The 24,235-nt window shown below is 39.3% G+C and overlaps 1 protein-coding gene across 1 annotated transcript in view; it reads left to right on the forward strand.

Annotated features, from left to right (window-relative positions):
* Positions 1–24,235, forward strand: part of LOC146614619 (contactin-associated protein-like 4) — a 111,834-nt gene that overhangs the window by 72,648 nt on the left and 14,951 nt on the right. The window contains exons 11-18 of the mRNA XM_085376543.1: positions 2,638–2,744; positions 6,392–6,511; positions 6,660–6,860; positions 7,455–7,617; positions 11,381–11,508; positions 12,129–12,299; positions 14,143–14,361; positions 23,695–23,934. Of these exons, the coding sequence (XP_085232669.1) occupies positions 2,638–2,744; positions 6,392–6,511; positions 6,660–6,860; positions 7,455–7,617; positions 11,381–11,508; positions 12,129–12,299; positions 14,143–14,361; positions 23,695–23,934 (1,349 nt within the window). The remainder of the gene's footprint in view (positions 1–2,637; positions 2,745–6,391; positions 6,512–6,659; positions 6,861–7,454; positions 7,618–11,380; positions 11,509–12,128; positions 12,300–14,142; positions 14,362–23,694; positions 23,935–24,235) is intronic.

The following is a 24,235-nucleotide window of genomic DNA, read 5'->3' on the forward strand; positions in this document are numbered from 1 at the left end:
TTACATTATAGTACCCAGGAACTTTCGAGTAGAACAAGACATTTTTGAAATGTGGGGTTACCATCAGGACATTTGGCAAGTAGTGTTAGGGGTTCAAGTCTAGTATTATGTCAGTGAGGGTTCTTACAAGTATACAGACACGTGCTTGTGTGTGTTGACAGCTGATTAAAACTGATTTAGGGGTTAAATGCTGTTGTAGAGCTCCTTTTCACACACAAGATTCAACAAATGTAACACAGCTCCTAGTCATCATTTCATAGTTAAAAAGAAAGTCTTTATAAGAGTCAAGAGATTAGGTTTTACTGTACCAAATGTAATTTCTTTTGTATGTACAAAGTTGATGTTGTTTGCTACTGACAACTGTAACATTTAGGTCAGGTGACTGTGGAGGCCAGGTCATCTGGCGCAGCACTCCATTACTTTCCATTACCCATTACTCCATTGTCCTGTTGAAAAATAAATGATGGTCCAACTTAAACACAAACTGGATGGGATGGCATGTCGCTGCAGGATGCTGTGGTAGCCATGATGGTTCATTGTGCCTTCAATTTTGAATAAATCCCCAACAAAGCAAAGCACCCCCACACCATCACACCACCTCCTCCATGCTTCACGGTGGGAATCATGCATGTAGAGACCATCTGTTCACCTTTTCTGCATAAAGACGCATAAAGACGTGACAGTCGTCACCAAAGATCTCAGATTTGGACTTATCAGACCAAAACACAGATTTCTACTGGTCTAATGTCTAGTCCTTGGCTTTCTTGGCCCTAACAAATCTCTCTTCTGCGTGTTGCTTTTCCTTAGTAGTGATTTCTTAGCAGCTATTTGGCCTAAAGGGCTGATTCACTCAGTCTCCTCTGCTACTGGTACTCTGTGTGGCTTTTATCTAGGCTCTAATCTGAGGTCCTGTTAACTTGCGATTTGTGAAGCTGGTGACTCGGGTGAATTTATCCTCAGAAGCACTGGTGAATCTTCCCAGGGCGGTCCTCGTGTGAGCCAGTTTCGACGTAGTGCTTGATGGACTTGAAGACACATTCAGAGTTTTAGCGGTTTTCCAGACTGACTGACCTTCAGTTCTTAAAGTAATGATGCACTGTCATTTCTCTTTACTGAGCTGATTGGTTATTGCCATATTATGAATTCTAACAATTGTCAAATAGGGCTGTCAGCTGCGTACAAACACGTCTTCTGCACAACACAACTGATGATCCCCAACCCCATTAAGAAGGTAAGAAATTCCACAAATTAACCCTGACAAGGCCCACCTGTGAAGTGAAAACCATTTCAGGTGACTACAGAATGAAGCTCATTGAGAGAAGGCCAAGGGTTTGCAGCACTGTCAACAAAGCAAAGGCTGGCTACTTTGTGCAACTCTAAAATATAAGACATACTTAGAGTTATTCATCAATTTGTTGTTTGCTAAATAATTCCATATATCTTACTTCATATATTTAAAACAGATCTTAAAATGTCCTCAGAGCCAGTGGAAGGAATTCTGACAGTGTGATGTCATTTGGTAAAAAACAATAAAAAGCAGCACTTCTAGAGTGTGACTTTTTTAATGTAGACAGGGAGGTGTTGGAGTAGTCAAGCCTTAAGAAAGTTAATGATTGTCATTTTCCAGATGGGAATGCAAATTTTGCATTAATGTACGATTTCACAGATTGCAAAAGAAAGCTAAGGCCCATTACTGCAGTGTCCTTGTGTGTTGTGCCATGCCTGTGGAGTGCACATGCAAATTAGCTTATAAGTGCTTATAAATACAGTTTATGTAATTGCACTGGGTCCCAGCTAAATATACACAAAATTACTGTTTTGCAGCTCTCTTAATGTTTTAGGCTCACAGGAGGAAGTTGCTCATCTCACCTCTATTAGGAGCAGGACACATGCATTGTGATCCTGTGAGAAACATTATGCAGAGCACAGGCTGCACAGAATGGAAAGCTTTGCTGTTGTGGCTGTATGCTGTGTTGTGGGAGAATTAATTTAAAAAAAGAGAGGTATGAGTTTGATAAATAATGTAGCCATGGCGGATTGGTTGCCTAAGCCAACAGACGAAAAGACAAAGAATTCATGGAAAATCATTATTGTGTATTTATAGGCTATATATTTAGTCTGTGAGAGACAATAACCAGAAGGTGTTTGTATAAAGGGGTGCAAAAGAGGAGCAGCTATGGAGCACCACAGCAGACTGACAAGAGAAAAATGCTGCTCCATGTGTGGGACAAAAGTGTTTCTTCTCTCTAAAAAAAAAATAGAAGCGCAAACAATAAATTGTGTCTTTTTTTCTTTTTTTTGAGTGGCAGGTTGGGTGGGAGTTCAAGAGTTTTGTCTGTGGATCCTACAATGGTAGTTAACAATACTAACACAACAAAGGAAGGTTTCAAGCCACCTACATCTGAGAACACACACCTGTGCTCTCATTGACACTGAAATAAAGCCCTCTGAAATGTTTTTTTAAGACTGAAAGGTTTTTTTTGAAAGACTTTGTATATTCCCCATCTCTCCTACACACCTCATCAAAACCGTCAGGCATGCTGAAGGTCTGTTGTTCCGTGCATAAACTTTTTCAGATAACTTTAGAAAAAACACTAAACATCTCTCTCTCTCTGTCTGTCTCTTTCATTCTTCAAGGTGTTCCCCCAGTCACTGCGAACATGGAGGAATATGTACTCAATCGTGGAGCACCTTTCACTGTAACTGCTCCAACAGTGGCTACAGGGGAGCCACCTGCCACAGCTGTAAGCAACCAGTTTCATCTGAAGCTCTTTAAAATGCCTGAAGCCTAAAATTTATCTAGGAAAAAGTAGTGACATTTTTTTCCCTTTAACTTTTCATTTATTATTACGTGACACAGATTTGTGTATTTACACATTGAGCAGAAATATAAGTAAATGTAAGTCCAACCCTTGCTCTCTTGTGTTGCTTCTCTATAGTCATCAACTAGCCACCAGCTCTCTCAGCATGGCTTTGGAGTGCAGACGATGTCTTTTTGTCTGTTTTTTGTTAATAACTTTTACAGCGAAAACAGTAGAAGGCTGCTCATACATGCGTGTTTAGTTATTTCCTACAAGAAAAGGTTAATATTTAGGACTTTGTACTATTTACTTAATAAAATAGAGGCCACATGCCCTCCAATAGATATTTCACTTCCCTCTTTTTCTTCTCAGGCCATTGTTTCAGAACTTTAATTAGCCATGTTCAAATGGAAATAGATCAGTGGGATTGGTGGTACTTCATTATGCTGAGTAAATTGGACTTCTATTCAAAAGTCTTAAAAGGTCGTATTTTTTGTTTTTTGACACCTGCAGATATCCCACTATCTCTCATCTTCGCTTGGTGTATTTGTTCAGTTTGAATATATGTATGTATTAATGTCACGTGAAGGTGTGTGTTTGAAGTTTGACAGACTGGATTTCACTCACAGTGGACACAATCAGCCAGAGGTTCACGCTGAAATCAAACACCCATCCAGCATAAAAAATACATAATATGTACATTTCATAATGAATAATGAATAAGGTTCTCTTGCAGAGAAGTTATCGGATTAAAAAACGTGCCTGAACTGGTAAATTTTTTATATGTGATATCAGTTTATACCTAAACCATATCCAGTGCAGAGAGGGATGAAAGGTGCTCTAAATAGCTTCTCCCGATTGCATTAGGTACTTTAGAATTAAGTTAAACATGCTTTTAGTAAAAAAGAAAAAAACAAAAAGCCTAAAAAGCTGTGGTTGGTTTTCATTGAAAGTTACACTTTACCTGCAGGCCTGTGGAGACTTGTGAATAACTTTGCCCCAAATTTGATATGCTGCTTCTTAACAGAAATAGCCCGGTTGGTAATACATAATGCAGAAATAAAGTGTCATTTTATCCACCGAGGAAAAGCTGAACAAAGAACAAAGGGATGGCATCCTGCTGCAGATGAAAGCCACAGTTTTCTCCCACTTCTCACTTCAAAGAGCACACATCAAGCGCAGCGTCAATATCCGACTGTGACTTCTTCCTGCTTCCTTAATAGTTTTATTTTTAAATGTATGAGTTTTCCAGATATTAAAAATAATGTACACTCTTATGTATGAAAATGTTTTCTCCTCAAAAATTGTTATATGGGATATGGGTCCCCACATATGAACTGCAATCAAACATTCAGAATAAATCACTTAATTTAATTGTCGGCCTTAAATGCGTTAGAAAAAAACTAAGGGAGAAATCAAGAAAGATACGACGATGATTGGAAAAAGAAATATAAAGAGGGGGTTAGAATAGGAGTAAATGGGAGGCACATAGCAAGCATGTCAAAAAAAGGAGAGTAAGTCTCAAGGCAAACTGTTCTTTCCACATAAATGGATTTCAACTGAGAGAGTGCCTACAGTATTTTAGATGAGTCAGATTAGAAATTAAACTGATTTTTTGCTTTGCTTGTACCGCTGAGCATTAATTGAATCCTTCTACACGCTGGTGGTGTGAACAGCTCTGAGCTGGATTAGGGCCAGGTCTCTCTCTCTCTCGCACACACACACACACACACACACACACACACACACACACACACACACACACACGCACACGCACACACGCATGCAGCTATGGTAGTTGAATTTGGGTCAAAACCTTTCTTGAACTGTATCAGGGCAGTGTCTTGGGGAAAGTTAAACAAGCATTGACGTGGCTGTTGCTGCTCATAGATGGACTCAGACATATTCCCTTGTGGATGTGTGTGTGTGTGTATTCTCCGCAACAAGCATTATGTAATCGTAGGGCTTTATATAATTTGCTTTCATCTAATTTTTTTTCCGCACAATTACCAGTTTTATTGTTACAATTTTAATTGATGGACACAAATTTTAATTGATAGATGTTTTTAATTATTTTAAAATCACTAATCTTCTCATGTTTCCATGAATTTTTTATGCACATACTCTGGGTATACATGTACATATGTACTGGTGGGCATGTAGTCTGCTTGACTTTTATACTGAAAACAGTCAGTGACTCCTTGGTGATGACCGGTTGAGAGCAAGAAATGTGTAGCAGTGATAAGTAGAACAGTAATGAGACTTGAAAAACTGGAAATGGAGAACATTAGCCTTGAAAGTAAAAGCTCTGCCTCACTACTGAATTTTAAAAACTTGTCATATATCATTTGAAGGCGAACACTTTCTAGTTCCAGGTTGCAGTGCACCTTTCACAGTTTCACTACTAGTCAGCAAGTAGTTGCTGAGTGTTTGCAGACAAATGAGCATCTTTCTTGCAAACTACTGCTAGCAACGAAACCACAGGGAAGTTATGACCACTTTTATCTTGCAACTGCTGGAAATCTTCAGCAAACAATTGCATAGATGACTTGCCCATGTAACTGGTGTCTATGTAACTACAGTCACACTAGGGAAAATTATTGGGACTGTGTTTGATGAACATTTAATTTCATTGCCTTTGAAATCTTTCTTTCAAAATCAGATATGCAGCCATTTACAGTCAATCACTGTCTTTAAAGCAACTTTAGATGCTGAGATGTTGCTATCAATATGCAATTACATGGGGTCAATTTGACAATTACATCCAACCTATTTGTGATAAATCCGAAAGCCGCAAATCCGTTGCCATCTACATACACAGAAATTCAATTAAAAAGAAATACAACTATTTTACTGTCTCCATATTTAGAATCCTGCCAGAACCTCACAGGTCTGGAACAGAAATTTAAATTTAAAAAGTCCCCACAAATAGTGAACTACTTCCTGCACAGAAAAGTACTGGCATAGGAGTTTGACAACCTTGCTTTCTTATAGGAACATAACCAGAATGCATTGAATTGGTAACCAGTTGATTTAAGTTCTATTGCAAAGATATCAGTGGATATCAGAGTGACTCAGATTAATTGCAACATTTTGGCAATCAATATGGATTTATGAATTTAATGTCTGTTGCAAATCTGTGCAATCGCCTTGCAGTAGAATGTTTTTAACAGAACATTTTGAAAATGGCTGTTGTATGCAAAAAAGTGAAAGCAATCCCCCACAATAAAATGTTTTTCATAAGCTGAAGTCTTATTTTTACTCTAGTGTGACTGAGCCATAAAGCAAGTGAGTTATTTATATGTGATGTGACACATAATGTATTAACTGGTAGTGTTGGCTCTTTATGTAGATACAACAAATAAACAAGAATGTATTTGTTGTTTGAAATTTGTATCATTCAATTGCCAATATTAGAAATAATAAAAAGGTTACATCATGTGAATTCAGCTTGACTGTATCGCCCACGTCTGCCTGCCATTTATTAGGATGCATGTTACGGTTTAATGGTCCCAAGCATAGCTAAGAAATCAATAAGTGTTGATCCAGTTTATTAAAGTTTAAGTTTTTTATTGTGTTCTTTTCCTCAGCAATATATGAACAGTCATGTGAGGCATACAAACACAAAGGCAACATGTCAGGGCATTACTATATAGACGTGGATGGCAGCGGACCAATCAAACCCCAGCTGATTTATTGTAACATGACAGGTATGGTACACAAACGTATTCTGTTTCCTTTTAAAGAAAATGTGCATTGTTTTTGTTTGTTTCTTTAGTTTGAAAGATTGTTTGGCTGCCAGCGTAACTATGTTCACACCTTCTCTTGGTCTTTCCACCCTGCCTGTCTCTCCACCAGAGGATAAGACGTGGATGATGATTCAGCACAATAACACAGAGCTGACCAGAGTTCAGTCCTCCGCTGAGCGAAATCAACATTTTGCCTACTTTGACTATTCCTCTGAAGAGGAGCAATTAGTGGCTGTCATCAGCCAATCAGAGCACTGCGAGCAGGAACTGTCCTATCACTGCAGGAAGTCCCGCCTCTCCAACACACTTGGTAAGTTATTATGTGTTAAATTTATCAACTTTTTAACATAAGATATTCAGAAGAAGGGAGGTGGTGTGAACTGCTGATGTATTTAATTTAGTAAGAAATTAGAAATCATATTACAATACTGCTGCACATTTGTTACTGATTTTGCAACACAAGTTAAGTGGATTTGTTTGATTTTATAATAAAGATTTAACTATCCATCTATCCATCCATCGATTCTCTTCTAACATAGGGCGAGAGGCGTGGTACACCCTGGACACATTCACACCTATGGCCAATTTAGAATCACCAGTAGAATCACCACTGACTGCACTGACTGACTGAGTGCTAATCACTGTGCCAAAGATAAAAATGAAATGATAAAAAATAAACAAATGAAAACAGATGAATGATAAATTCTCTACTGGGGATGTTTCCCTTCCACGCTATCATTATCTTTATAGGAATCACCGTCTTCATACCATTTCAAAATGACTGAAAAATTGATTGCATTTGCAGTCTAACTCTTCCCTGTAGTGAAAAATAAATTAATGATTAATCACGTCTTTATCTATGTGTGTGCGTGTGTGTGCGTGTGTGTGTGTGTGTGTGCTCAAGAGGGTGCTCCTTTCAGCTGGTGGGTGGGAGGCGCCGGACCAGGTCAGAGCCAAACATCTTGGGGTGGAGCCCTGACCGGTACCCAGCAGTGTGGTTGCAGTCTGCAGGACAGCTGTCTGGATCCAAGTCACGACTGCAACTGTGATGCCGACTACGACCAATGGTACTGTACTTTGGAACTGCAAATGTGAACTATTATGGTATCACTCCAGGCTGTAAGTTCTATTTAAATCTGGGTTTTTGATTCTTTGTGTTGTAAAAGAAAATAGCTTTTGTTACCATATCATGGAAAGCGGGCAGAGTGTGTCACCAGAGGAGGAGCCAGACATTTGAAACACCCGGGGCTTAGCCCTAAAGGGTAGTATGCATGTGGGATTTTTTTTTTTTTTTGAGGGGGGGGGGACTTAACCAAGACATAACCACAATCAGAACTAGATGATAGTAGCACTAAAAATCATCATAGACCTGCACTACACTTATTTATTTAATTCTACCAAAGTACAATATTTAGATTGAGAAAAGTTTATATAATTATTTAGCCTTGTTGTGCAAACAAGCCTGCAGAACTTAATAAATATAGAATTTGAAAAATAGCAAACCTAAAAAGAAACACTAGGTACGAGATACATGAGTACCTATGATACAGTGATACTTTTAGTAAGCAACCATTTGACTAACATGTGTGTCTCACCTGCTCTTGTTCATCTCTGTTCTGTCCTCATTCTCCATCTCAATCTCTGCTCCTCTCTCTCTCTCTTTGTGCTGACAATCATCAAATATACAGTTGAAACCAGATATTTACAAACTCTTCAGATCAAAACACAAACACTTTTTTAATTGTAACATCAAATCAGACTAAATGTTTATTTTTTTAGATTGATAAATATAAAAACATATTTGTTAACTTTAAGAGTAAAGAGAGAAACTGTCTGTGTTTTTTAATTGCAAATGGCACCAAATTGTATTCAAATTGAGCCACACTTATGGAGCTCCACAGTTCTTTTCCTGGTGTTTTGGTTGACATCTCTTGATTTTCCCATGTCAAAGAAACAGGCTCTGTGTTTTGCCTTATATGCATCCACAGCTGTGCCACCAATTTACTCACATGGACTCTACTAACCTATCAGAAGCTTCTTCAGCTCAGAATGGAATCCTCTGGAGTTTTCTTATTAATTAACAATAAACTTAGTGTATATGTACTCCTAAATTTAATGAAAGTGATAAAAAATAGACAGCTCTGTCTCTCTTTATTCTGACATTTAACTAATTCAAAATATATTTCAATATTTATCTAAAACAAAAGTTTACTCTAAATTGATGTTGTGCAGTAAAAATGTTTTATGTTTTCTCCCTAAAGTGTAAATATCTGGTTACAAATGTGAATATCCTGCTGTGTACTGAAATCCCTCTTGTTTTGCATAGAAATATACTGAACAACATACAAAGCACAATATATAAAATAACATTTACCTGAGTTTTTTCTTTGAAAGAACCCTCTAATGTCCATTCTTATATTTCAGTGCATAACTGAAACCGAATTAGTCGGGGAGGGTAAGAACTGAAAATATGAAATAAACACACGTAAGCTAAGACTCTCTAAAAAATAGCATTTGTTCGGCTTTTCATTTCGCCATTTATTGATTCACTTGAAGAGCAAGTAAAATAATATTGGTCAAGTGATCAGTTTCATATCAATCTTTCGTGATGCACTGTCATATTTACATTATTTGTACGGTACGAATGATTTGCTTTGGTACCTGGTCAAACTTAAGCTCTCCTTAGTATGGCTGGCTCCGTCTCTCCAACAGCGCACTCACGGGCAGCAGCTCCCCCCGCCCCCTCGCTCAGTCGCTTAGTGCCTGAGCTTGGATCATACCAATATCAGGGGGGGATTCACGCACAGTCGTAAATTCCCACAGTGTGCACTATGTGCTTCGAATATTGTGTGTACTTTTTGTTTTATACAGTTGTCAGCCAGGCATCTAACTATGAAAAAATTACACTCCAAAATACCCCGGGCTTCTGACAAAACAACCCGGGCTTAAGCCCCGTAAGCCACCCCCACGCTCCGCCCCTGTGTGTCACTCCATTTTAAAAACACATGCATGTCTCTGAGATTCTTTTACAAACTGATTTGGTTGCTTCCCATGACATCCTGCCACACTGAACAGCAAAGAGCCATAAAACAACAAATCCCAAGATATTTAAATGTCTCTTCCTTTTTGTTATCCACTCCTTTTTTATTCAAATCCTTTTATCCATCCTGTAAGCAATTCTGTATTTAGGTCACCTTCTCCAATCCTGTGACCAGTTCTGCAGTTAGACCCATGTTGTAACCCATAGGTGTCAAACTCTGGCCCGTGGGCCAAATTTGGCCCGCAGCCTAATTACATTTGGCCCGCGAAGCCATACCAAATTACTATTAGAGCTGGCCTACTGGTATTATACAGCTAATATATATATTGTTTAGTATTAAGCTTTGCTTGTTCCATATTCAGTTTTTCAGCAAAATGTGTTTTAGTCCATAAGAAAAGATTCATTCTTATATCTGGAGGAATAAATATATTTCAATAAATATTAACGTCAGCCCACGACTTTGTTCCAGTTTTGAATTTTGGCCCACTGTGTATTTGAGTTTGACACCCCTGTTGTAACCAATCCTGTTGGTGCCTGCATAGCCAAAGGTCCTTCATTCTATTATCTCTTAGCCTAAATCTGTACTGGGGAACTCTATTTTTATAGACTCTTCTCCTGCCATCAATATCCCATCAGATACACGGGCGCTGGATGCTGCCTAAAGTCCCAGATTTATTGTCATGGTCCTGGGCCATGTGGGCCCAGTATTCTTAGTTTTCATGTATTTTTGTATTTTGTTCTTTATTTAGGCCATGCTTCCTGGGTTGATCTGTTACGTTGTTCCTTATGTGTTTTCCCTTCGTGACTCTTACCCCCTGTGTGCCCCTCTGTGTATTTATGAGCCCTCGTCTCTCTTTGTGCTTTATTCTATGTTTTCCCCAGCCCGTTATGTCTGCGTTCTCCCCGTGCTCTCTCTCCTCCTGTTTGAACCTCTGTGTACTTCCTGCTTTACTTTGCCCATCTCCCATCAGTGTTACGTTCACTCCTGCCGTGTCTTGTTATGATTATCAGTGTCACCTGTGTTCCCCGTGTGCATCCACTTCCCCTGATCATCCCTCATGTGTATTTAGTCTCTGTGTTTCGTACAGTCTGTGTCGCGTCGTCTGTGTTCTCACCTCCATGTTTTCACGGTCAGTCCTTGCAGTGATCATCATAGTCTGAGTTTTCTTAGTTTGTCGCAGTATTAGTTTTCCCAGTTTAGTTATAGTCTAGTCACGCCATCCCTGCTTTGTTTGTGCACTTTGTCTTCAGCCATAATAAAGGCTCGCTTTCTGTTAAGTCCACTCCCGTCTACTCACTTGTGTATGCACCTGGGTCCATCACACACACCACCGCACGGCCTGTCTCTGCAGACCGTGACATTTATTTTTTGACTACATTTCACAGCAACAAAGCAGACTGCTGGAATTTGAAGCGCCACAGAGCCGAGCTCGTGTGGTGAATTTACAGATTAATCACTCGACTTGCGTTCGTTCAGAGACGGTTTTCACAAGACATTGTTTCAGACATGTTGTGTCAGCTTTTCTCAACATTCACCAGTGAGCCTCTGAGAGCAGACAAGCGCAGTCGAGAAATGAGGAGTTACTAATCTAAATACGGCCTGTCCTATTTTTTCAGACACAGTTTTGTTTGAGTTTTAATGGTGACAAGTTTTACCTTTGCTTTGCATGCATGATTATTCAGCTTTCTAATACCAATGCTTTCTCACCTTCCACACTCTCTTCCTATTCTTTCTTGCATTTCTTTGCCTTTTATGCAACCCTCCTCCTCTGTCCCCTCTTGTACCTCAGGACTGAGGACTCAGGCCTGCTTACCCATAAGGAGACCCTCCCAGTAAGGTCTCTGGTGCTGGGAGACATCCATCGGCCTGGGTCAGAGGCTGCCTATAGGGTCGGACCGCTACGTTGTCATGGAGACAGTAAATCCATTTAAATTGGTTATGGTTTAGCACAATGGGGGATGATGTTAAATATTGAGACCTCAGTTCTCTCCATGTGAATATCATACATATTGATGATGTTTTGATGGAGTACTCAAGAAGTAGGTTTTATTCAACCACAGAGTGAAGAGAATTCAAGTAATTAGTGTATCCAATCACCCACCATTTAACTTGTTAATGGGAAAAGAGTCTGCACAAGCTAATTAGTAGCTAAAATATTTTTACTCTTTAATAACAACTAACACAAAGATATATAACAAACTAATGTAAGTGATAGATTTTACCTTGTGTTAATTGCTTCTAATTTTACCACTTAGTTTAATGACTACATAAATAAATGGCTTACTGATAAATCAGCCTAAATGAGATAGCATAGCTGGAGTTATGCCTTTATTCTTAGTTAATTAGCTGAACAGTTGGTTCATTTGTTTACCATGCGATTTTCATTATATAGCCATCATAATGAGTTTTCTTTTAATAAGCTTTGTTCCAAAGTGATATATCAAGTTTTTATAAGAAAGTTTTACATCCCTTTTTTATGAGCAAACATAAAGATATGGTATGACACATTTAAGAAGTGATTTTCTTTTTCTTTGCAGAGAACTTCTGGAATGCTGCATTTTTTGATAAGGAAACATCCTACCTTCACTTCCCAACCTTTCAGGGAGAGTTGAATGCAGACATCTCTTTCCTGTTTAAAACGACATCGTCCTCTGGGGTTTTCCTGGAGAATTTGGGCATCAAGGACTTTATCAGGATAGAACTCAGCTGTAAGTGAGAACTTAATGTCCTGGATAATTGTTATCGAATGCTCAATGCTTTCTTGATTTATTCTAAATAACTGATAATGACAGTTTATAAGAGGGATTATTGCATTTCTGCTTCTATTTTGAGATTAACTGTGCAGTTTGTTTCACGTTAACTTGGCAGAGGGGAAGAGTTTCTCAGTGTTTACGAATGTTTTTATTTGTTCAGACACTGCTAACTTCAGCCTCTAGCCACAGATGCCTACAGACTGCTGAGTGACTCCCTGGCAACTGCAACTCGCTAGGGAAAATAAGTCGACTTGAATCCTCCTTAAATTGGTTGCAAGAAGATTGCGACAGTCTCCTGTATTTTCCAGTTTGTGTCAAAGGTTTTCAGGTCGTACTACTGCTCAGCTCTTTATAGAGCAAACATGTGCATAGAAGTCAGTAGCCGCATGCAAACTACAGGCTGCCAATTATGATGATTACATTGTCCCATGTTTTTGTTGATCTTCTTGCAGTTGACAGTCCAGTCAAGGCAAATAACAAAAATCACAGCAGCAGTTCCTCAAAAGCCTATTACAGTACAAGAGCTGGCTAAAAAAATATCTGTATATATCAGGAAGTTCCAACTAATTGGCCTGTAATTGCAATATTTTTCCACCCAACTGAATAAAAAAAATCTGAAAATTAAAATTAGATTACAGAGTGATTCCCAGTGAGCCTAGAAATGTATTACTGAACATTGAATTATCATTACTTTTGATTTCAAATTAGGCTTGGTTGTAACAGTCTCAGCACACATGCAATTTCCCACACACAGACACACACAGGAACAAACAGATGTGAGTCTTTTTTTCCTGCCCTCGGCTGGTCTCTAAATCATCTCAGATCTGCGTCCAGCTGTCTGTCCATGCTGCCAACAGATGGGCCGGTGGGAGGAAGTCACTTCACACTTCTGCCAACATATGATGATGGACGAACATGACTGACTAATGGGTTTGCTGAAAGACGGCGCATTCTGCAGCCAGACTGCAGGGAGAAAGAAGTCTATTAAAAATATCACTGAAAAAAGCCACAAAAGAGTCTGATACACTTTAGCTGCTAATAGAAAAACATGAGTGAAAAAAGAGCTTTCTTGCAAGTCAAAGCTTGTTTTCTCAACTGTGTTTGGATTTTTCTTTCTTTCCTCTTTTTGAATACAAAGCAAGAATCTGACTCCTTGCAGTCATTCTACTCTGCCCACATGCTTAACTAATACAGTTTGAAATTAGTGTAATTATTTGATTTGGCTATAATTTAATTTAAAAAAAACATAGCATGCATGTGCTCTTCAGTTCATTTTTCCAGTTACAGCAATATCAGACGACTCTGGCACCATCTGATCTACATTAGCTTTAGATTTGAATATACGTACACTATCATGTGCTTTATACTGATTTAAGCCAGAGCTTCATCCTCCCGCTCCAACTACTACCAGCTTTGCCTCTACTGGACAGCCAACAATGAGAAGATGACAGTAAGGGCGTATCAGACCGGAAATGAAGCATGGTCTGGCACTGGCACTTATCATACACTGGCTCTACATTTTGTGCAGTTTTTGTCATCCATAAATAAATGATCAATGATAAACCTCTTAACTTCTTAAGCCTTAACTTCAAGAGTGTCATCAGCTTTGGACACAGTGTGATTATGGACTGATTCTTTGGAGTATCGTGGTTTGCAGTGAAAATAAGCACCCCTTTGATCATTTTCAATCAAGATTTCCATGAATCAGATGTGGTCTGCTGATGTGAAGGCTTCTTCACCTAATGTTTGTTTTTAAGGCTTTTATATGATCTTTTTATTTGTGAATAATCCTCTTCAGCTTCTACGGAGGTTGTCTTCTCCTTCGATGTGGGGAATGGGCCACTGGATGTACGAGTGAAGACAAGCCTCCCGTTGAATGACAGCCGATGGCACAGAGTGCAAGCTGAGCGAAATGTGAAGGAAGCATCGCTGCGTGTCGATAATTTCCACGCCGCCACCCACGAAGCTCCCACTGATGGACTCATGCATCTTCAGCTAAACAGCCAGTTATTTATAGGTGAGGAGCAAAAGTTGACTTTTTTTTCAAAAAGTTTAAGAAACCTGAGGAACATTTAAAGTGAGAACATGGGATTTTTAGATTAAAATAAGTCAGGGTTAATTTAAGGTTATCAAGATTAGCCACTTTGTTAAGAAAAAATATTGTCTCGATTTTAATTTGATGGCAACAACGCATCTCAAAAGTCTCAAAAGGCCAGAAGGGCAAGTTAAACTAAAAAGAAACAGCTGACAATAGCTCAGCAACAGGAGTGGAGATTTAAGAAAAGCAACTTAGAGAGGCAGAATTTCTCAGCAGCAAAGGTGGGCAGATGGAACAACTTCAGAATAATGGCTCACGCTGTAAAGTTGTACTACAGATGTTGTTGAGAAGTAGTCACAACTGTTAGCTGCTAGAATACAATATCAGACAAAAACATCCCATATGGAAAAGAAATAGTAAAAACTTATATGTGATTACTCATGAAAGTGGCCACTTTCTCATTACTTTCATACATTGTTTTAGTAAGTATCCAAAACATACAAGTTTCATTATATAATCTTTCAAGGGATCTTATATCTGTTTTCACTCTTATATGCTTTTCATACAAGTTTCACACAAGACAGATACAAACTTTATAAGATTTATATATATCTTTTCCATATGGGATGACACTGTTCCTTTCCCACAATTCCAGGAGCTGGTCTCCTCAGGCTGAATTTAAAAGAGGATGCTGCCATCAAATTCAAAATGACCTCAAATGGGATTTTTCTTAAAATTATGTTTTTCACTTTAAACATTTGTTTAAAATGTTTTCTGTGTTATGTTTTGAATAAAATATGGGTTAATGAGATTTGCAAACCATTTGCAAACCATCATTCTGTTTTTTTATTTATATTTTACACAGTGTTACACAGAATTGGATATGTACAAACACGCATGCAAATGTGCCCACATGCAAAGACAACCTGATAAAAACAGAATTTAATTCTTGCAGTTTCTACCCAACCACACAAGTCCCACATGGACACCTGTTGGAGGTGGTCGACTGATTATCTGCATAGTGTATGTAAAATAAGAGCAAACCTTACTGTTAGAGTCCAATCCAGTTGGTGTTTAGGTATTTAGAAAGTGGTGAGGAGTGATTAGAAGAGCTGATGATTTTGACTTTACCAAGAAAGAATTCTGCTATACTGTATGCAGGACGTGCTGAATTCAGTTTTTCTAAACAGTAATTACTCTGGATAAGTAATGTCCATTTGTGTGTGATAAAAAAGTGTAATATTTGGTGTGTGTGATTATAACCATCACAAACCAACTGTGCATTCTGCTAGGAAAATGGGAAGTAAGTGCAGCCAGTTATTAAAATTTGCAAAAAATACCTAGAAATATAGTAAATACACCAAAATTACTACATTTCTAATGAGCTTGAAACTCAGTATTTGGTACGACCACTTTTATTCATCAGCATAGTCTGAACTACCCTAGACAAACTTTCTTGTAATTGTCTTCAAAGCTTGTCTTTAGATGTTGGCTGCTTTTTCTTCTGTTCATTGTCATGAGGTCCCACACTGCTTTTATCAATTTTGACAAAATCTCAAACACCACTGGCTGAAATGTAGTAAATAAAGTAACAAAGTCTCTAATTTAATTTAATTTAAAATTGGTTCTTTGCTAAGTTGCCTGTTATATGTAGAGACGACACTTACGCATTCTTTCTGTTAGTTGCATTTTTTATGGTTGATTAAGTCATGACTCAGTGGTAAGTGGCTAAACAAAAGACAAACTGAAAGAATATTGATGTGAAAATGGTCATAAGCGAGGACTGGACTGAGAATGTGTGAAAAAGCAACCAATATACAAAGAAAAACTTTGGAACCCTTCAGATAGTCTATTCTATTGATCAAGACCACTTACAAAAATTCCATGAGCCTGGCTTATTTGAAACAATTTATCTATAATACTGTAGAAGATCAATAATACTAGGTGTAAGAGTTTTACAAGCACAAAAGAAATGACATTTTTGTAACCTGGAGATAGAAGTCTGTGAGGAGGTTGGCTTCTACAGACACCTCTATGATGCATCAGTGCAGGAAATTGGATACCAAAAGAGACTGGTGAAATACCTAAAAGATACAGCCTTCTGCAAAAGAGTGTGAAGTCTCTGAAATTTCAATCATTTCCTGTTTTCACTTTTTCACTTTTTCTCTTATATTTTTTCTGAGCTGTGGCTCCAATAATTGAGATATATCATTATTATTCCCAGAGTTTAAGTTCACCACATCTGTTAGACAGCTGAAGATGTTTTAGACATCACTGACAAAAGCAGTGTTACATGGAAAGTAAATGCAAACAAAGAGCCAAAATGGAAACCTGTGCAGTAATACTGACTAGTTAAGTTTAAAGGAATAAAGCAACTGCCATAGCCCTAGTGAGTTAAAAGCCATGGTATGGGGATACAGGGTTGTGAGTTCAACTTCACTATCTCCACCCATGCCTGATTACTGCCAGACCTGCTGAAAGCTGTCCGACAAACTGAAGATCTCAGAAAGCAACACACTGTGCTGCAATCTAAAGAAACAGTAAGAAACAGAATGAACAAAAATGGCATCCATGGGAGAGTTCCGAGGCAAAAACATCTGCTGACCAACAAGAATCCAAAAATTCAAAAAACATCTTGATCTCCAAGACTTTGGGGAAAATACTCTGTGGACTGACAACAGAAAAGATTTGTGTCTTGTTACATCTGCCGTAAAACTAGTACAGTGTTTGATAAAAAGAACATCATAGCAACAATCAAACATTGTATAACAAAGTATACAATTACTCTGCCTAGTATACACTAAGCTAGCCCTAGACACTAGCCCACTAACAAGCTAGCTCTAGACACTAGCCCACTAACAAGCTAGCTCTAGACACTAGCCCACTAACAAGCTAGCTCTAGACACTAGCCCACTAACAAGCTAGCTCTAGACACTAGCCCAGTGTCTAGGGCTGCTTTGCTTCTTCAGGGCCTGGACAACTTGTCCTAATTGATTAAATTATGAATCCTGATGGAAAATGTTTGACTATCAGTTCATCCCCTGACGCTTAAGCACACTCAGGTTATGTGCTGTTATGATCTGAAATATAACAGCAAGTCCACCTCTGAATGGCTAATAAGAATGAAGGTTTTGAAACCCTAGTCAAAGTTTGGACTAAAATCCAATTAAGATGCTTTGGCATGAATTTAAACACTTTAAACAGACTTTAAACAGGCCGCTGATGCTGGAAAACACTCCAATGAGGCTGAATTAAAAACAATTCTGCAAAGAAGAGTGAGCCAAAATTCCTCCACAGGGAAGTGAAAGACTCATAGTCAGTTATCGCAGACTGCTGTTCTGTACCTCATATACAGACGCAAAGTTTGGGGGCTTTCATTGAAAATACCTTCCCTGTTCTTCAGCCTCGCTCTTGGGACAGCCAGAGGCAACTGGTAGGTGACCCATGGGACCTAAATGTTAAATCCGAATAAATCCTGAGAAGAAACCAAAACCAAACAGATGTATTGTCTGACTTTCATCATTACCCACTCTGTGGCCGTGTAACCAAACGTCGGTTAGTTTCCACTGAAACACAAATGAAAATGGGTCACACTTTTAAAGTTACATGTAAATTCAAATGGCAAATGAAGCTATGTGATGTTGTTTTTAACAAACATTACCAAAACAACAGGAAACATTGACGCTGTCATTTGGTCTTCTAGTGAGTGTTTATACTACCAGGGGAGTGTTTGTGGGACTGAATCAAAATAAATCACTTGTGTTCAATGAAGGAGCATGTCGCCTGGTGTGACAATGCAGCTCTGTGTATTTTGAGGCATTAGCAGAGCTCAGCAGCACAGGGGAACGAGCGATGTCAGACTTTGGCTACATGCGTATACTTATTACCGTTTTTTCTTTTCATGAGATTTGTAAGAAGCAGCTTTATCCTTTAGAGGAGATAAACCTAACTGTATGAGCGACACTTACTCTTTTAAAAAATGTAATATTGCCTCTTTAACATTACAGTTTAAACTGACTGAGCTTTCTTTTATTAAATCAATAGCTTTTGGTCATTTTTAGGAGATGTTGCATACATTTTTCCACCATTTTCCTCTTAAATTCACCACTTCTGTTCCAAACACATCCAGATGCCTACACATTAATCTATCTGAACTGTGCTTGAAAATCAGTCTTGTACTGTAAGGCTTTGGCTTTGTTCAAATAACATTGGTTCATTTATTTTTGTAGGTATTACATTTTTTGAAGAGAAACAAAACCATTGAACAAAGTGTGATGAGACTGAGAGGCTGCAGAGAGATCGAAGTGGGAATTGAGTTGCTGGTAGTGTTAAGCTAATAATCCGCTCTGAACAGCTAAAAAAGAAACGAACATCAGTCGTTTTCTTTACTTGGGCGGGATTCACCGGCAACACACGGGGACTCATTTGTTTGAACAGAAATGTGATTAAAAGGATTTTGAAGGACAATACTTTTTAAGAAGGTGTTTTTGTCTGTCTTGACTCTGTTTTCAGTAAAACGTCAGTGTTTGGGTGCCTTTGCGCTCTTTCTGCAGCTTTATTGTTAATCCAGTGTTCACAACACGCCCTCTGTGGAATCATAATTCACAGTACTGCAAAGACATCTGTATTACTATGAATAATGGATCTCATTTGTAATATATAAAATTGTGTAACTTAATAAGAAATTATGTTTGCTGGTTTAAATAAATAAACCTTAATATTTCCTTGTTTTTACGCTTGCAGTTTATGAACAATACAATTCAGCAAAATTAAGCAGGATGTCACTATGGGTTATGTTTTGCATTATTGTTACTTGGCCTAGGATGTAGCTACATTAATCAATGCTTTAATAAATCATAGGTGAGCGTACTGGTACACGGCACATCTGACTTTAATGGTGCATACTGCTTCGGTGAAGGAGTATGGGGCTATTAAATCTCTGTAGCTTGATAATGAAGTGTTCATAACCCTGTTGGTCATGGTTGTGTAATAGTTTTTTTGTTTTCTGGTTGATTCTTTTAAGGCTTTACAGAGGAAGGCAGCTTTGTATTTATATGGCAGATAATCAGTAAATTCACAGGACTTAAAGCTCGAAATATTTCTGTGTCTGAATTATACAGATGAGAACATAATTATGAGCCCCCCATGTCTTTTTTTAAAAAAAATTCCCAAATGCTGTTAAACCAAGCAGAGGAAACTTCAAATCCACCATCTGGCATGGGCCTTTCTGCGTGGAGTTTATATGTTCTCCCCGTGTCTGTGTGGGTACTCTGGCATGACACAGTCCCTTATAGATGGATGCCTAAAAAATCACCAGGGTAAAAATGATCAGTCCCCCTTACTTCCTGCCATTCCATTTAAAATTCACTGTGGTTACACTGTGCACACTTTTTTTTGTGTTCCATATAATAATATTTCCACATATAGTAAAACCAACGTGTGCAGCAACCAGACAACATGAAATGTGCAGAGTTTGGCACCAAGTGCAGGTGGACAACTGGATGAAGTAGATAAATCCTCTTAATGCTCAGGACCTTAAGAAGGCCCTGATTGTGATTCCACCACCTGGCTGAGGCCTTTCTGTGTGAAGTTTGCATGCTCTCCCTGTGTCTGGGTGCTCCCGCTTCCTACCACAGTCCAAAGACGTGAATCTACATTTCCCAAAGATGTGATGGTTGTCTGTCTCTTTGCATTAGCCCTGCGACAGACTGGCGACCTGTCCAGCGTGTATCCTGCCTCTCGCCCTATGGTAGCTGGGATAGACTTCAGCCCCCCCTCAAACATGACAAGGATAAGCACCAGAAAATGGATATGCATTTATTGTGTAAAGCAGAAACTTCAGGAAATCAGTAGATTTTTTTCTTTTCCGAAGCTACAGTATATATATTATCAGGCTGTTTTTTTCACATGCCCAGCTATGCTGAATTAGGTCAAAACTCTGCAAAATGACCATCTTACAAAGCCTCAGCAGCTCGCTTCAGTCAGCTCACAGCCAGTATTCTAGCGGAGTGTTGATATGGCAGTATGCCCCAGGGTCTTTCGCTCCATCTGCCAATCTTCTTCCAAGATGGGAAAGTCTGTCTGTGCTTTTAGCTGCGAGGCGCTTCTCTTCAGCCTTGATCAAAGAGCTGGTGTTCTTGGGATTATGTTTGTTGCTGTAACTGACTGCTGAGGTTGCTATCTCAGCATCTGCTTTAAGATAAGATAAGATAGAACTTTATTAATCCCTCGGGTGGGTTCCTCTGGGAAATTCGATTTCCAAAAAAGCACAGCACCGACAGAAGTTACAGAGTTATACACACACACATATATATAAATACAGAGACAATATAAATAAAATATACGAAGGGGATAAATAGAATAAATAGGAATAAAAATAAAAATACAAGTGAATTGCACATTTCAAGTATTGAGTCTATTGCACCGTTGACTATTTACAAAAGTATTGCACAAAAGGTATTGCACAGTGAGGTGAAGAGGCACTACAGCTTAGTTGTTCCCTCCTTTGTCCTCCTGTTTCCCCTCCCTCTCCCCTCCAGGGAGGAGTTAAACAGTCTGATGGCGTGTGGGACAAAGGAGTTTTTAAGTCTGTTAGTTCTTGTCTTGGGGAGAAGCAACCTGTCACTGAACAGACTCTTCTGGTTGTTAATGGCCGTGTGCAGAGGATGTCTGGCATTGTCCATGATGTCCATCAGTTTCTTTAATGTCCTTTTCTCTGCCACTGTCACCAGAGTGTCCAGCTTCATGCCGACCACAGAGCTAGCCCTCCTGATCAGTTTCTCCAGCCTGGATGAGTCCTTCTTTGCTGTGCTGCTCCCCCAGCACACCACAGCATAGAAAAGTACTCCAGCAACCACCGACTGGTAAAACATCCTCAGGAGCTTCCTGCAGATGTTAAAAGACCTCAGCCTCCTGAGGAAGTACAGTCGGCTTTGGGCTTTTTTATACAGGTGCTCTGTGTTGCATGACCAGTCCAGTTTATTGTCCACCCACAGCCCGAGGTACTTGTACTTGTTGACCACCTCCACCTCCTCCCCCTCTATCTGAACCGGCAGTGGACCTGCTCTAGACCTCCCGAAGTCCACAACCAGTTCCTTAGTCTTTGAGGTGTTGAGTTGCAGGTGGTTTGTGTGACTCCATGCGACAAAGTTCCTCACCAGACTTCTGTACTCCTCTTCCTGATCATCCCAGATACACCCCATGATGGCTGTGTCGTCTGCAAACTTCTGAATGTGGCATAATTCAGAGTTGTAGCAGAAGTCAGAGGTGTACAGGGTGAAGAGAAGAGGGGACAGCACAGTTCCCTGTGGTGCTCCTGTGCTGCTGACCACTGTGTCAGACGTGATGTCCTTCAGCCTGACGTACTGTGGTCTGTCGGTGAGGTAGTCGGAGATCCAAGCCACCAGGCAGGGGTCCACCTCCATCCTGTTCAGTTTTTCTTGAAGCATACAGGGCTTTGTGCACCTGAATGTGCTACCACCGGGAGCATCCTTTCTTTGGGCAGCTGCTGAAGATGGGTTTGAATCCTCCACCCAAACATTGTACCCAAGGCGTGTTGCTCTTTCCCCCAAGAGTGAAAATTTGCAGGACTAGGCAAACCATCATAGGCTGCTTCGATCAGGAAGCACACTTGGTAAAAATCAGCCTGCAATGCGTTTTGTGCTACATTAAAAACTTTCCCCTCCATTTATTAAATGTCTGCAGCCATTCAAAGGCAGTAGGACACAAAGGTGGAAAAATACTCAGCCTCTGATTTTAGCAGTGCCGTTCCAAAGCATTAAGCATTGCAGCATTGAATACTAAGCATTGTAGTTCACTGTTCTTACTATTCTTTTAACAGCAGTACTGTGTGCAAGCTCTTTAATCAAAATTATTATTTTTAATGCTACAATATAACCATTGTTGTCATTCGTGAAAGAAAAGAGACAGAGGAAATATGTTATTATCTTCTGATAAAGTTGCCAAATTGCAGTTATTAACTTGCATTAATAAACAGAACAATTAGTTTTAGTCCTTGATTAATTTTCGACTTCCAGGCTCAGATTGGAACCTGCAATTCAATTTTTCAATTAAAAAAATAAATAAATTTTTAGTTTTAAACAAGTTTTCTTTTGACAGATTTCTCAATTATTTGTGTTTCCTTGTTCTTCACAGATAGTCTAATACATTTGTTAAGCATTGTATAATTTCTCCAGAAGCAACCTCTCAGTTGTTGAGCTGTTGAAACCTGTGATTGTCTCAGCTGTACAGTGAGGAGACCGGTGATTGGATGAGAGTGAAATTATTAGTCACGTCATTTCATCTGATTTATAATTCACTTCAGTCAGCCCCTTTGCACTTACAAGCATGTACGAATGACCTAAAAAGACCACTCTGAGCTTGTTGTTGCACTGGAGTTAAAACAGGGATCTGGATTATTCACCATAAAGTGGGAAAGTAAAACTGCTTAAATGGCTGAAATTCATATTGTCATGCAAGGCTTTTCCTTTCACTCCTACAGGACTTCTTCCTCTGGCAGCGTGTGTCCTTTGTTTCTTCCCTTGGTCAGAGGTGGCACCCCTCAGGACCCCGTCCTTGTTCTTTTTGTGCACTGTGATCTCTTCCTTTCTTAACAGTCACAACCAGTACTTTATAGAATCATGGTGTAGATTTGGCTTTTTAAATCATCATTGAGCAGGAGCTTTCCTTTCTCTGTATTTCATTCTTTGTAGTCAAGCTTATCTTCACAGAACATGTTAAAAGACGTTAATTAATTTTCCTGCCATGTGTGCTCATAATGTGTAGGCGTTTTATAACTTTTGTTGCAGAAGGAAGTCAGAGCCACACAGAGGTTATCGATTTTGTGGAATGACAAGCCGCTTTGGCTGAACATTGACTGTGACAATAATACCCTGCCAATAACCGTCTATGAAAACAATAATAACTGTCAGGAATGGATGCAGCCAGCTTGGAACTGTAATTTTGCCCAGACCCTGTGTGAACTGCCTATATTCGAATGTTAATAGGAAAATGAAAGGAAGCAGGGATTCGTCCGCGCACACCAGATGGCTCAACAGCCAAGTAGTTAGTCCAACAGCGAGGACCAGTTTTAGGCTGTGTGACTGTGTCTGCCCTGCAGTGCAGACATGGTCTTGTGCCACAGTGGCAACTTATGGCTGTCAATCATAATTTACTGCTGAGAAGTATGAAAAACTATAGATCTGCAGTCTATAGGAACTAGTCTGTACTGCATAGAACTTACATTAAGAGGTTTGAGTCTGAGTAGGCAGAAAAAGAGCAATGGTGTATCAAGTGTTATTTCTTTCCTGGCAGGAGGCACTGCATCCAGACAGAAAGGCTTTTTGGGCTGTATCCGCTCTCTGCAGCTGAATGGCGTCACTCTGGACCTGGAGAAGAGAGCTAAGATCACGCCTGGAGTCCTACCTGGATGCCCAGGCCACTGCAGCAGCTATGGCTCGCTGTGCCAGAACGAGGGTCGCTGTGAGGAAAAAGCCAACGGTTTCTCCTGCGACTGTGGACAGTCGGCCTACACTGGAGCCTTCTGCCACAAAGGTACAGACACTCACACTGACAGTGGAGACTTTCTGCCACTGATTACACAGATCCATAGACTCAATTCATTGATGTTCTTTGTACAGACTGTTTATAAAAGACTTCTTGGCCTGAAAACCTAATGGCAAACCTGCCTTCTTTCATTTTTATTTGCATGTACGCCTGTGAGAAAATTGTGCTATGGACAGTGTTGGTCAAGTTACTTGAGAAAAGTAATAAGTAACTAATTACTGATTACTTCCCCCAAAAAGTAATCCCGTTACTTTACTGATTACTTATTTTCAAAAGTAATTAATTACTT

This window comes from Diplotaxodon limnothrissa, linkage group LG17 (genome assembly GCF_057381915.1).
Source record: "Diplotaxodon limnothrissa isolate DT_005_m linkage group LG17, D_limnothrissa_male_GT1.1, whole genome shotgun sequence".
Taxonomy (NCBI): Eukaryota; Metazoa; Chordata; class Actinopteri; order Cichliformes; family Cichlidae; genus Diplotaxodon; species Diplotaxodon limnothrissa.